The sequence below is a fragment of the Fistularia commersonii genome, chromosome 35, assembly GCF_037954325.1.
Source record: "Fistularia commersonii isolate RoL2024-O1a breed Wild chromosome 35, RoL_Fcom_v1.0, whole genome shotgun sequence".
Classification (NCBI taxonomy): domain Eukaryota; kingdom Metazoa; phylum Chordata; class Actinopteri; order Syngnathiformes; family Fistulariidae; genus Fistularia; species Fistularia commersonii.
Window position 1 is genome coordinate 10,481,558 of NC_141318.1, and position 14,427 is coordinate 10,495,984.

At 43.4% G+C, this 14,427-nt stretch overlaps 1 protein-coding gene across 1 annotated transcript; it reads right to left on the minus strand.

The window, feature by feature from the left end:
• Positions 1–11,584: 11,584 nt before the first annotated feature.
• LOC147214108 (fibrinogen-like protein 1) lies at positions 11,585–14,325 on the minus strand. The gene is made up of 8 exons (XM_086142655.1): positions 14,276–14,325; positions 13,828–14,012; positions 13,093–13,261; positions 12,635–12,794; positions 12,468–12,565; positions 12,308–12,396; positions 11,946–12,136; positions 11,585–11,862 (listed from the first exon to the last, which is right to left on the minus strand). Exons 2-8 carry the CDS (start codon positions 13,882–13,884, stop codon positions 11,622–11,624), a joined length of 1,005 nt encoding a protein of 334 aa, XP_085998781.1. The 5' UTR covers positions 13,885–14,012; positions 14,276–14,325; the 3' UTR covers positions 11,585–11,621.
• Positions 14,326–14,427: the final 102 nt, after the last annotated feature.

The window sequence follows — 14,427 nt, forward strand, 5'->3', positions numbered from 1 at the left end:
GAGACCTGCATGAGGCCAACGAACTAAACCTGCTTTTAAACAGATTTGATGAAGAAGTCTCTGCTCACCCTCCCTCCCCCCGCTCAGGACTTTCCTTGCCCTGTGCCCTCACCCCTCACCTCTAAAACTTTCCCCCCTCCCCCACGCATCTCTTCTGCTTCCCTGTACGATGTCTCGTCAACACCTCAGCCCTCCTGCCCCCCACTGGGACCGCTGAGGAGGTGAGAAGAGAGTTCAGTCGCCTTCGTCCCAAGAAAGCCGCTGGCCCTGACGGACTTAGCCCCAGCGTGCTGAAAGGATGTGCCTCTCAGCTGTGTGGGATCTTCACATATCTCTTTAACCTGTGCCTGATCCAGATGGTTGTCCCTGACAGGTGGAAAACCTCATGCCTAGTCCCAGTGCCCAAGAAAAAGCATCCCAGCACACACAGCGACTACAGACTAGTGGCCCTGACATCACACGTCATGAAGTCGCTGGAGAGGCTCGTCCTGTGGCACCTTCGTACTGTTGTCGGACCTTCGCTGGACCCCCTGCAGTTCGCATACCAGCCCCGGATAGGAGTGGAAGACGCCATCATCTTACTGCTGCACAGAGTCTATACCCACCTTGAGGAGGCAGGAAGCATTGTGAGAGTCATGTTCTTTGACTTCTACAGTGCTTTCAACACCATTCGACCTGCCCTGCTGAACAGGAAGCTTCTGGACATGCAGGTGGATGCTCCACTTGCGGCCTGGATCAACAACTACCTCACAGGTCGGCCGCAGTACGTGAGGCTGGGGAACATCACATTGGACACCATTGTGAGCAGCAGGTGGGCGCCACAGGGGCCGGTCCTGTCTCCCTTCCTGTTTACGCTCTACACCTCAGATTTCAGGTTCTCCTCACAGTCCTGCCACCTGCAGAAATTCTCAGATGACTCTGCCATCGTGGACTGCATCAACGGAGGCCAGGAGGAGGAGTACAGGAGCGTGGTGGACAGGTTTGTGGAGTGGTGTGGACTGAACCACCTGCAGCTCAATGTGTCTAAGACAAAGGAACTAGTGGTGGATTTCAGGAAACAAAGGACCCACCTGAATCCGGTCACCATCAGGGGTACAGAAGTGGACATCGTGGATACCAACAAATACCTGGGTATCCACTTGGACAATAAACTGGACTGGACCTTGAACACCAATGCCATCTTCGAGAAGGGTCAGAGCCGCCTGTTCTTCCTCAGGAGGCTCAGATCTTTCAACATCTGCAGGACCATGCTGCAGATGATTTACCACTAGGTGGTGTCCAGTGTCATCTTCTACGCTGTTGTGTGCTGGGGCAGCAGGCTCAAGACAGCTGACACCCACAGACTCAACAAGCTCATCAGGAGAGCTGGGTCTATCCTGGTAGTGGAGCTGGAGTCTGTTGTGCAGGTGTCAGAGAGGAGGATGCTGAGGAAGCTCCTCAGCATCATGGACAACATCCATCACCCCCTGCATCCCACACTGACATCCTGTCAGAGCTCTTTCAGTTGTAGATTGATACCACCAAGGAGCTCCACTAAACGCCACAGGAGGTCTTTCCTACCTGAGGCTATCAGACTTTTTAATTCCTCTTCCTTCCTTTCTAAGAACTTAAAACACTTGATAGCTTTAACTTTGACACTTTATATTTTATTGTATTTCTTATTCTCCCTCCTTCCTAATATTATATATTATTGTTATGTTTTGCTTGAAACTCTAGCACAACAATTTCCTTCGGGATAAATAAAGTTGTTCTTATCTTATCTTATCTTATCTTATCTTATCTTATCTTATCTTATCTTATCTTATCTTATCTTTGTCATTTACCCATGAAGTGACAGATTGAGTTCATTGAGCAGGCTGAATATGTCACTAAGTAAGCCGGTTTTTTGACCCATTCCTCGTCATTGAAATGTGCTGCCAGCTGTGAATTCTTTTTTGAGAGAAATCTTTGCAGCGCCTCTCATAATTCAAACACTCTGGCCAGCGATTTCCCTCAGGATAACCATTTTATTTCTATGTATAAGAGAAGCCGCCCTCAACATGCCAACACGCCCTCAAAATGTGCCTTTGATGTGGTTAATAAGTTTAACCGTATCATTCAGTAAGCTGTTCAATTCAGTGGAATTTTTCGGCTTGACAGCATTCCCTGTGAATGATACAATGCATAGGTTCACACTCAGGTGCCACCTCCTTAATCCGAGCATTTAAATCAGACATGGCTGCAGCTCTGTCTGTGCATATGCCGACGCAAAAGGACCATTTCAGTTTTCCTGATATAACCATCCAGTGACTTGAACAGTTCTGCAGCTGTGGTGCTGGTTGGCAGTGATAGTGCACATAACATATCCTCATGTACATCCTCCTGATATTGCAAATAAACAAGTAGTATCGCCTTGTTGTCAACATCTGTAGATTTGCCAACCTGGAATGCATACCACGATGATGTATTAATCCTCTCCAACAATTATTTCTAAAGGTCTTCGTCTATTTCCTCAAATCACAGTGCTGGCCGGCAGAGGCACCTGTGCTATCTTTTAAACAGCAGCCTCTCCTTGAACTTCACGGCACATGTCTTTAGTAGACGGCAAGATGAATTCTTCACCGATAGTGAATGGCTTTTTAATCTTAGCAATACGGTTCGCCACCATGTATGATGCTCTCAGTGCATTCGGACTTATTGATGTTGTGGCCACCAGTATTTTCTTCTGTCTTTTGTGTTCCTATTTTTTCTTTCAAAATATGCCGGGGGCTTGTCTTTTAATCCAGGGTGCTTGGTCCCCAAGTGGCGAAGCAGCTTTGAAGGCTTCATTGCCTCATTAGAGAGCCAGTTGCCTCACATTATGCAGAGCGGACTTGGTTAATAGGAATCACCTGTTGCGAAAAATCCAAATTTCAAGTAGAACTCTTGGTATTGTCTGTTAAAAGCTGTGTTTTTCTTTGAAGTTGTAGGCTCTTCCTCTTTCTCTTCACAGGGCCTTTTCCCCTTTGAAAAGAAACTTTCCAAAGACGTCTGTTTTTTTACTAATTTTGCTAGCTTGTTGGTCAGATTTTTAATGCTCAATTGACTGAGATGTAATCGAGAGAATCCAGTCATTTTTCAAAATAAGAGATTTTTCAAAATGAAGATTGTTCAGACTCAGATAATAAATCCAACGGAAATAATTAATTATTTCTTGGGCAGCACAGTACCAAATGATCCACTGACCAGTCTAGTCCGCGGCCTCGGAGTTGGGGACCACCGAGTTATAGGACAAAATTGAACAGTGGGTTATTGAATAGGTGAATTACTTGAATAAGGTTCGACGCAACTGACTATTTTGTTTCACTTTGTTTGTATGTTTTATTATGCACCTTATAACATGGTGTGTATTATGTATGAAAATAGACCTGTTCCTTGAGATTGCGCCTTGTAATGCGGTGGGGTTTATAATGCGGTGGCCCTTATGGTCCACAAAATACGGTACATCCACTTACATGCCTGCTTGCTAAATTGTGCATGTAATCATAAAGAACACATACATTTCAAACAAAGCCTGAATTGAGTCTCCTATTCTTTGTTTATTTGTGCCGGTCAGGCTGAGGAGTTTCTACCAAACTGAGTGGGACAAAGTCCACCAGACATATCAAGTGGAGACAGATAAATGTCGTGTGCTAATGGAGCAGCAGGTCAGACACAAACACAATCACACACATTGACATGTTGCTCTTTACCATCTAATCCTCACCCTCAAAACCAAATCCTTTATGTTATCCTTGACTCCCTAACTGCCCTTTGAAAGTGTTTTTCTTATCCTCATTGTGATGTCATGGTCTGCATTTACATGGTGAAATTTTGTTTACAGTATAGTTCCCTGAAACTCAGGCATCATTCAAGTAGCAGGATAAAGACTCATTCAGCTCGCTGGAAAATAATGTGAACCTAAGCTCCAACTAGTTTCATGCAACAGCTAGTCAAAATGTCCAAATCATTATTTCAGGTGATAATTTCAAATTAATGTTGATGTTGTTTCATTTAATGAAAATGGGAACCCTTTCAGGAGTTCCCGAAGGGTTAGATGGAGGTAGCTGATTCATTGTGGAGAAACTTAAGTGAAACAGCAGATCCTTGAGTGGAACAACAAAGGGAAAATGAGATCATTTTTTACCAATGGATGACTTTACAGGGAATAATAACTGTTAGCAACAGGGAGGAGCAGACATTTGATCACCTTATTCACACCCGAAAATTATTTAAAATAGATGTCGTAGAGTTTCTGCATCATGGCCAAAAATCGTTAGTCTTGAAATCGAACTCCAAATTAGATACTCCTACATCTGATGCAGCAAGAACATTAACGATAGATATTGTTTGCCATTTTGCTAAAATATGGACAAAATGCTTCTCATTGAAGCAGTTTAGTGCTTTGCCACTGACTTATGTGTCTGTCCTGCAGGTGGAGGAACTGAGGAGCTGTCAGGAAGTGGAGAGGAAGACCCAAGACACAAGTCATGACCAGAAGATGGAGTTTATTAAACAGCAATACGAGACAACTACAGAGGGTAACTTCAGGACAAGACTTACAAAATTAACCCACTGAAATTTGTATTTTCTCTGCACAGTCATTGTCTGTATATATATATATATATATATATATGTGTGTGTGTGTGTGTGTGTGTGTGTGTGTGTATATATATATATATATATATATATACATATATACATATATATATACACACAGATTCACACACATATGAGAGAGAAAATGCAATTTCAATTCTCTGTATGTGTGAAACATATCGCAGTATGGATAATAAAGTTGACTTTGACCCCTCCTTGAGCCTCCAGCTTATGGTGCTGGAGACGTTTGTGTGTCCCCATGATCCTAGGAGCTAATTGCTTCGGGCTTTATGGCCCTGGTAGGGCCACCCAAGGCCTCGAGGGCAAGCACCTGGTGACCGGGCCTGTGCTCATGGGGCTCGGCTGGCCTTAACTTGATTGGGTAACCTTCCCTTGGGCTCAACACCCATTGGACAGCCATTGTGGTCAGGGGTGCATGAGGCTGAGGGGCTCCAGGTTGATATAGTCAGATTCACCTTGATGCACAGCTCAGTCTCTGGAACCAGGCCTTTTGAGAGAGGTTGGACTCTTTTTGCTGTGTAGTTGTCGCCACTGAGAGGCATCAGTCAGGTGAAGACATATTGATTGCCCTACAAATCAGCGCCTGCATGTTGGGATTCAACCCAGTGGATGAACGGGTAGCCCCCCTCCCCCTTCATGTTGGGGGATGGGTTCTGTCTTTTGTGTGCCTATGCACCCAACAACATTTCAGACAACCCACCCTTTTTGGGATCCGTAGAGGAGCTGCAAGAGAGAACACTTGTCTGAGACTCCCTTGTCTTACTGGGGGACTTCAACCCTCGGGTGGGCAGCAACAACAAGACCTGGAAAGGCGTGACTGGGAGGAACTGTCCTCCATTCTGAACCCGAGCAGTGTTTTGTTTCAGGATTCCTGTGCTCGTCATAATGAACACCATGTTCAGACAAAGAAGAAGTCCCACCAAGCCTTTCTGGTCTGTGGGGCTCCAGAGCCAACTGGCAGGCCAACTGGCAGGCCAACTGGCAGGCGGCTTTGGTGGATGCACCTGTGCGTGTGAGGAGTTTGTTGAGGCCATGGAAAATGATTTTCAGAAGTCACTAAAGGAGATTCTGGTCTGACAACCAGCAGCTTGGGAGGGGGAAACAAGTTCACCATTAATGCTGTGTACAATGGGGATGATGGGCTGCTGACCTCGACTTAGGATGTTGTGGATCAGTGGAAGGGATACTTCTAAGGCTTCCTCAATCCCAATGACTAACCTTCCAATGAGGAAGCAGAGTCAGGGGACTTTGGGATGGACTCTCCTATTTCCGGAACTAAAGTGTCTGAGGTATTCAAATGGCTCCTCAGTGGTGGAGCCCCTGGTGTAGATGAAATCCCTGAGTTCCTTAAGGCTCTGGATGTTGTGGGGTTGTCCTGGTTGACAAGGCCTCTGCGGGGGCAGTGTCACTGGATTGACAGACCGGGGTGGTCATCCCCCTCTTTAGAAAGGGGGTTTGGAGGGTGTTTTCCAACTACAGGCGGTCACACTCATCAGCCTCCCTCGAAAAGTCTTCTCAGGGATGCTGGTTCCAATGAAAGGTCCAATGGGTCGTTGAACCTCAGATACAGGAGGAGTAGTGTAGTTTTCATCCTTGCCATAGAACACTGGAGTGTCTCTTCACCCTCAGCGCATCAGAGTTTCCCCAACCAGTCTACATGTGTTTTGTGAACCTGGAGAAGGCATTCAACCATGTCCCAGGGGGGAATCTTGTAGGGGGTGATCCAGTAGTATAGGGTACTGTACCCTGTAATAGAGGCTCTTCAGTCCTTGTATGATTGGTGTCAGAGCAAGGTCTGCATTGCCGTTTGTAAGTCAAATTTGTTTCCAGTGAGGGCTGGTCTCTGTCACGGCTGCCCTTTGTCACAGATTTTGTTAATAACTTTTATGGACAGAATTTCTTGGCGCTGCCAGTGTGTTGAGGGAATCCAGTTTGGTGGCCTCAAGATTGGGTCTCTGTTTTTTTACGGATGATGTGGTTCTGTTAATGGTTCTGTTAATCAGACTGTGATCTCCAGCTCTTGCTGGTGTGATTTGCAGCTGAATGTTGGTTCGGCCGGAAACGGGTGGATTGCCCACTCTGGGTAAGGGAGGAGGTCCTGCCTAAGTGGAGAAGTTCATGTATCTCGGGGTCTTGTTCACGAGTGAGGGAATGATGGAACACGAGATAGACAGGCGGATCAGTGTGGCATCAGGAGTGATGCAGACTCTGCACAGCTCTGTCTTGGTGAAAAAGGAGCTGGGCTCTCAGGCAAAAAAAAGGCAAAGTTCTCAATTTGCCAATCGATCTATGTTCCCACCCTCACCATGGTCACTAGCTGTGGCCGTGACAGTAAGAACAAGATTCCAAGCGTCAGAAATGAGCTTCCTCCGTAGGGTGTCCGGGCTCTCCCTTAGAGAAAGGGTGAGGAGTTCGGCCAGTCAAGTCACACTCCTCTGAGTGGAGAGGAGTCAGATGAGGTGGCTCGGGAACTGGTAAGGATGCCTCCTGGATGCCTCCCTCCCTGATGAGATGTTCCGGGCATCTCCAACCAGGAGGAGGCCCCGGAGAAGACCCAGGACATGCTGGAGGGACAATGTCTCTTGGCTGGGCTGGGAATGCCTCCGGATCCTGCCGGAAGAACTGGACCAAGTGGCTGGGGAGAGGGAAGTCTGGGCCTCTGCTTCGGCTGCTGCTTGGCAATAGAAGATGGATGGATAATGGAAGTTGACTTTGACTTCAAGTTTTTGATTAACTGAATGAGTGATAATATATTTCTGTAATTGAATTGCAGAGCTGAAGAGGATCCAACGGATGGACGTGGAGAACCTGGAAAGGGAACTTAAGGAGACTGAAGCATCTCTCTCTGTATGACACTTACTCCAAGTCTGACTATCTAATTTAAAATATATCTGATAGGATGAACTCTGACAGTGTCTCTTCCTTTTTGAAATTGAAACATCCATCCATCATCTACTGCTTACCCTACAGTTAGGGTTGCAGGGCATGCTGGAGCCTATCCTAGCTCCCATCAGTTGAGAGGCGGAGTAACCTGGACTGGTCGCTACTCAATTGCAGGGTCACAATCACTCTCCCATTCACACATAAGGGCAATTCTTCCATTTTTTCAAATTAACCTTCTGCATGTTTATGGACCTTGGGAGGAGACCAGAGAACCTGGAGGAAACCCAGGCAGACAAGGGGAGGACATGCAAACTCCACACAGAAAGGTCCCCTGTTGGAATTGAATCAGGGTCCCTTGCTCTGTGAGGCAGAAGCACTAACCCCTGCATCACCATGCTGCCATTGAAATGTTCAGTAATATATAAATGCATAGTTTGATTATTTAATTTGACTTTTGATTAAGTTGTGAATGGCCTGTGAATGATGCATTCAGCCACCAGTTTCACAAACATTTAAAAAACATCTTTCATATCATATTTATTTCATCAATAACTTACTATTTCTTACTAACTTTTCAAATAAATGTTTTTGACTAATATTAGGATTCAATAAAATGTTTCTGAGGAAGGTGATTTTTGCCATTATTTAGAAAATCAGGAAAGCATTTCCAAAAAAGAAATTAAAATCAGTCACAAAAAAAACACTTAATAGTTGGATCATCTGGCAGCTGGTCCAGGGTGCACCTCTTGCCAAATGACAAGCTGACAATCAAATTTTGTTCCACAGTCTTCTTTTAAAGAACATCCATTATTGAAATTTAACAATTACCTGTAATATGTCAAAGTTCCAGCTTCCAGTGCTGACATTAGATATGAATTAAATAAACAAAGGAGATGTAAAAGTGTTGATACCGTTTGGGTGGGACATTCAGCTTGCTTGCAAGTGTTGCAATACAAGTTTTTTTTTGTTACATCCCCCCTTCCTCTCCTTCCAGGAGAAACTGTCACTGCTGACAGCAGAGAAAGCGGTCCTGGATGAGGAGCTGAAGGCAGAAGAGGAGCGATGAAAGATTCTCTTAGACAAAAGCCAGGTAAAGATGTTTACAAATGTAAACCATGGCTCTTAACTTCAATTGGAGCGTTGGAATAAACAGAATGAAACAGGCATGGCTAAAGGACCTGATCGCCTAATTTCTCAGAGCATATAACCACATGGCTCAACTGTTTGATGACTCACCTGCTGGTTCAAACAAAGCATTGCATCCCCTTGCACCTTCCACAGAAGTCACACACTGAGCTTAATTTTTGTACGTGCAAAGTAGGAGTTTTCAAATGGTGCTAATAAAATATATGGACATGATCTGACAAAAAGCAATATTGTAAGGAGCAATTAAGGAAGATATATAAAGAAGATAAGTTCTCATTTATTGATGAGGCCTTCTGTTACAAGTATGGTTGTAATTGGCTGTTAGCAGTCCTTGATACATTTTTGTTTCTGAATTGTTTCACTTCCCTCTAAAGTCTTTCCAGACCCACATTGGAAAGCAGTTATTTTTGTCACTCTTCTGTGATGATCAGTATTTTAAGAGAAAAAGTTTGTCTTGTGGCAGCAGTAAAAACAGATTGTGTCATCTTTAACTGACCATGATTACTTGCAGAGGGAGTCCCACACTCTTTACCTGGAGCAAGAGCTGGACAGTCTTAAGGTGGTACTGGAGATCAAGAACAACCAGCTGCACCAAAAAGAGAAGACGCTGATGGAGATGGAAAAACTGGTGGGCAGACATAAGTCCTCAGTACTCATCCAAATGCCATGTTTTTGCTCCAACTGAGTTTATCATATATTAACAGAGAACTCATTAGGATATGTGTGTGTGTGTGTGTGTGTGTGTGTGTGTGTGTGTGTGTGTGTGTGTGTGTGTGTGTGTGTGTGTGTGTGTGTGTGTGTGTGTGTGTGTCATAGCTTGACACAAATATGAAGCTGGAGGAGTGTCTGAAGAAGGTGCAACAGGAGAATGAAGACTACAAGGCTCGGATGGACAAACATGCTGCCCTTTCAAAGTATCTTCTATTTGTTTGTCTGTCTGTGTATGTGTGATCTGAATTTCTAAATTTTGATAACTTACTGAAAATCATCATAAAATTATTTTATATCCACAATATTTCAGATTTTCTTTTTAAATTGTAAAACACTAAATATTGTACACCTATCTACAGCTTCTAAGTCTGGAGCTCCACGTTGACACAACCACACTATGAAAATAATTGTATTTTTCAGCAATAGGAAAACAATATCATAGACAGTTGTAACACTGACTGTGTTTTTTATTTACTTAAGGTCATTTAGGTGAAGGATCTGAATAGAGTATTTGTGGAAAATAAGTATATTTAGACATTTAATACCTAGAAATATGAGTGGAACATAATTCAGGGTCAGTCAGCAAAGTAAAATGTAAAAAAACAGTGTTTTCTCAGGCTGCTAGTAGACCTTTCAGTGAAGACTTGTGAATAGAATTAGAATAGAATAGTATTGAACGTGCCTTTAATCGTCAAAGAGTGGGGACTTTTCAAAGGCTTTATAAAATTTGCCGAAGCACTTTTTTACAGAATTTCATAGCTTTTTTTTCATGGTCTTAAACATAATATGTGGATGGCAGAAAGTTTTAAGATAATAAAATTTGAACTAAAGTAGGCCTAAATATCCAAGTAGATCATTCATTTCATTCAAAAACAATGCCATTTGACCTTCTTAACCCTGAATGTTGCCCCCTGCAGGCAGCTGTCCAATGAGCAGGCCACACTCAAGCAAACACTGCAGAAGGAGTCCAAAGACAACAAGCGTCTATCAATGGAGAATGAGGAATTGCTGTGGAAGCTGCACAACAGTGACCTACTGGGAAGTCCAGGCCACCTTTCTCCCACCTGCCCCAGAACTCTGCCTCCTTCCCGACTGCTGCACCGTTATCTCCCAGATAACCAACCCACCTGTGAACCTCACCTCCACTCCTCTCAAGAAGGTCCAAGCTGTTCCAAATACAGTGTTGTTGGATTTTAATCCCACGGTTTACATTTTGCATATTTGCATGAAGGAAACTCACTTGTGAAAGTGACCAGACATGACAAATATGTGAGCGTGGGACTGGCCTTGCTCTGTCTGTGGCCACCTGCTCATCCATCAAATCTCCTCATCTCTCCAAAGAAAACAGCAGGCAAACCTCAGGGTCTGTATATATCGCCTTGCCCTCGTTGTGACTATCCCCTTGTGCTGCTCATGTTATGTACAGTTTGAAGTTCTGCTCACACTGTTCCTCATCTGACAATTAAAAAACTCACGGCACATGATCTTGTGTTTTGTGGGAACGGACTGAAATTGTTTGGGTTTGACAGGTACATGATGGTGGATTACACAGATTGTTTTGCCTTCACCTCCTTTTAAAAAGAATGGTTTACCCCAAAGAGCGAAGCTCAATCACTGTTCTGATTGTGACCTGGAAGAAGTGAATGATGTCATGCGTTTGTGAGGATACAGGAGCAAACACTCAGTTTAAGGAATTATTACTGACCTGAAACAAATCCAGTGGATATCTTATGTGCGCTCTTCACAGCCTCGACGTTAATCTATGTAGAATGTAAATCAGCCAGATGCTCAGTCTGAGCAGGCCAGTTCAGACTCTTTAACACCAGAGCCATATGCAATCTATTTAGAAAAAAGGGTGCTGCTCATGACCCTGTTCACCCTACTTACTTTGTCCCTTTATCCTTGATCAACAATAAGAGAAGACCCCCATCTTCACCTTGTGCCCGAAAGGAAATAAAGCAAAGACGTAAAACTGGTCAATCTATAATTTAAAAAGTTTGCCTTGGGTTTGTTCCAGTGACTGCGGTTGTTTCCCATGTGAAAACTTAACACACTGGCTTTTTTTCTACTTTCTCCTTCGAAAAGCCTCAGCTGTACCTAAAATGCCTCAGAACCATGTTCTGTTTGATTTTGAACACAGAATAAAAAAGAAAAATATGACATAATAGTAAAGGAGTGTGGTTTTATTTCCAACTTATTTCCAACTGTCAAATACATGCAGTGATAATAATGTATCGGACAGCAGGACAATCTAACACAGCTCTTCAAGCCAAGGGGCCTTGCAGGTGATCAACAGCAGTTCCCGCCCCTTGATCTGGATCCATGTGTCCTGACATCTGAGCGATGACAGGCGGTGGGTGCTCCACATCTGCAGCTCGTACCATCATGACCACCGATTTGATCGAGTACCACCATCCATGCCATGTGTACCACACCACACCATCATCAGCCATGGCTTTGTACGGCCCATTGTAGTAATGGCCATTTAGGTTCCCAGCATCACACCTGCATGTGGAACCAAACATGTACCTAAATATTTCATACTTATTTGTGGGATGCTCACTAGACAACTAGTGTAGAAAGTTCACCTGCTGAACCACCAGCCAGACTTGCTGAGTCTGATGCACTTGACATCGTTGTCCTTTTCATCTTCATCCTTGTGGTCAAAGGTGGTAAATTTTATGCCTTTAAATTTATTTGCAGAAGGAGAGGCGGGGGCATCAGCAAGAGCATCTCCTGCATTCCCATGGTACTGTCCTACATGCAGCTGGTACTTGTCCTTCAAGGGAAATTGAAAACTTACTATAACAAATGTATTGTTCTCCTCAGCAAGACCTCTGTTTTGAATTTCAATTTGAAATCCCACAGTACAGAGAGCAGAGTACTGTGTTTGAGGTATATGTCAAAGCTAGTCTAAATAAGTAGTTTGGAATAGAAGAAGCTGTTTTACATTTTCATTGTCCACTTTAAAGTTCTTGTATTCTGCAAAGCGCTGATTCCCCTCAAAATCCTCCATGTCAATATGAAGGTCGTAGGTTCCTAGGAGACGCAGTTACATTACTACAGTGAGATGTCTTACGCACAACCAGAATACACAAAGGAACACATACCCTGGGAGGTCAGGAGGTGCAGATTCTCATTTCCAAGCCAGAATTCCCCATCGGGAGAGTGGAGATCTCCAAACCCATGCTTGTACTCAACCCAAGCCCTGCAAAGACACACAAAGTCAGTATTCGTTACGAATCTGTGATAATAAAATACACAAATGCACACATACCTGTCAAAATTCTCTTTGCCGTCTCTTCTGCGCTGAAATACAGTCCATCCTCCTCCGTTGTTCATGTCACAGTAGACGCTTAATGCCATGGGGGAGCCATCAGGCCGAATCACGTACAGACCACTAGCCACATTACCACCAGAAAACACCTCAGAGCAATCTGCATACACATGCATATGCACACATAAACATGCAGTGATGAAATCTGTTTTTTGTTCATTGTAATCAGTGTGTTTTAATAATCTGAGTCATCTGAGAGTGAGATTGGATCAAAAGAAAAACCTCTTGTTTTTTTTAGCATTACATGTACATAGTCAAATACATGCCAATGTTTTTTCGAGCCATAAATCTCTTACTGGATGTACAATCACTAGTTTGTCGTCTATGCAACAATTGTGTGTGTACGTTTGCGTGTGTGTTCGTGTGTGTGTGCGTGATAAAGCGGTGTATTTGTGTACCTCGATAGAGATTGTCAGGCCCCAGGTGTGAGTTGGGCAGGCGCTCCAGCTGAGCAGACTGGCTCTGGTGGAGTTCCTGGATGTACCGGTGCTGGTCATCAATTACCTTCTTCAGGCCCTGGATCTCTGCCTCTAGACGAATCACCTTCTCGTCACAGGGAACTGGAGCCTGAGCGATATAGTGATCAGTAATAGAAAAGGACAAACTCAACGTTTTACTGGGGGAAAATATTTTCCCCCAGTAAAATGCTGTGTGAAAGCTATTCTGAGTGAGTAGAACAATGATAGCTGATATGGAGCAATGCCTAAAAATACCTTTAATTTTTCTTTAATTTTTAATTTTGTATTTGTGTGCCAATTGAGATAATAATTGTGTAGTTCATTAATCATAAAATTCACTTTTATGTTTAAAATCATGAAAAAATGCTATGAATTAAATGAAAATTATATGATAATGTAGATATTACGACAAAACATTAAACAGTTGAAGAAAATTAAAATATATCTGAAAATCGTACATAATAAATAAATAATAGAATTGTTTAAATTGTGAGTTAAGATCCTTATTTTGTGTATGATCAAACACAAAAGCTGATTTGCATTTTGATGATGCATTTTAACTGTCTACAATAACCTTTTGCTGGTTCATAAAGCCTACAGTGTCATAATTTAACAGTCAGCATGCTTTTAACAGAAAATGACAAAAAAAAAACTGCATGAGCTTAAGATTCTTACCGCTGTCGAGGCAGCCATGTGGAGGAGTAAAACAACAGATGCTTTCAGCAAACCCATGATGAATGATCTACCAGTCTTCTTGCTCTCTCTGCTCTTGCCTTTCCTCTCCACCACTGTAATTGGTAGTATCTTTGTTTCCAAATGCAACTCAGCAAAGCGTGAGGTCTCTATCTAGTGGTAGAATCCTGCAACAACCACAAGCACATATAGATATATATAGTTATGTAGTAGTTTGGCAGTCAGAATGAAAGGAAAGGTGTACAGGACAGGTGAGACCAGCTGGTGAGACCAGCGATGCTGTATGACCTAGAAACAGTTTTGTTGGAGAGAAATCTTAATTCATGCTGGTCTAAGTTGAAGCCTGTAAAGAAGAGACCGAGGTTATCACAAGAAATAACACAGAAAAGTGACTATTCTTTTGAGCCCTGCAGAGGGGGAGACTCATCACCCTCTTTGGAGTCAAGATCCAGAGAATCCCACCGAGTTCCTGGAACCGAGTTCCTCCTTTTATTGTGTGAAAGTGTATTGGTGTTGTTGACAAGATCATATACAGGGGGAGGGTAGTTCCTGTTTACATTCAGGGGGGTAGGTTCCTTATCA

Excerpts from the sequence above, each read along its gene's own strand:
- LOC147214108 (XM_086142655.1), bottom strand. The coding sequence starts at position 13,884 with ATGGGTTTGCTGAAAGCATCTGTTGTTTTACTCCTCCACATGGCTGCC. Across the intron at positions 13,262-13,827 it reads ACATGGCTGCCTCGACAGCG|GCTCCAGTTCCCTGTGACGA; the intron begins GTAAGAATCTTA and ends TATATCGCTCAG. Across the intron at positions 12,566-12,634 it reads GGCAAAGAGAATTTTGACAG|GGCTTGGGTTGAGTACAAGC; the intron begins GTATGTGTGCAT and ends GTGTCTTTGCAG.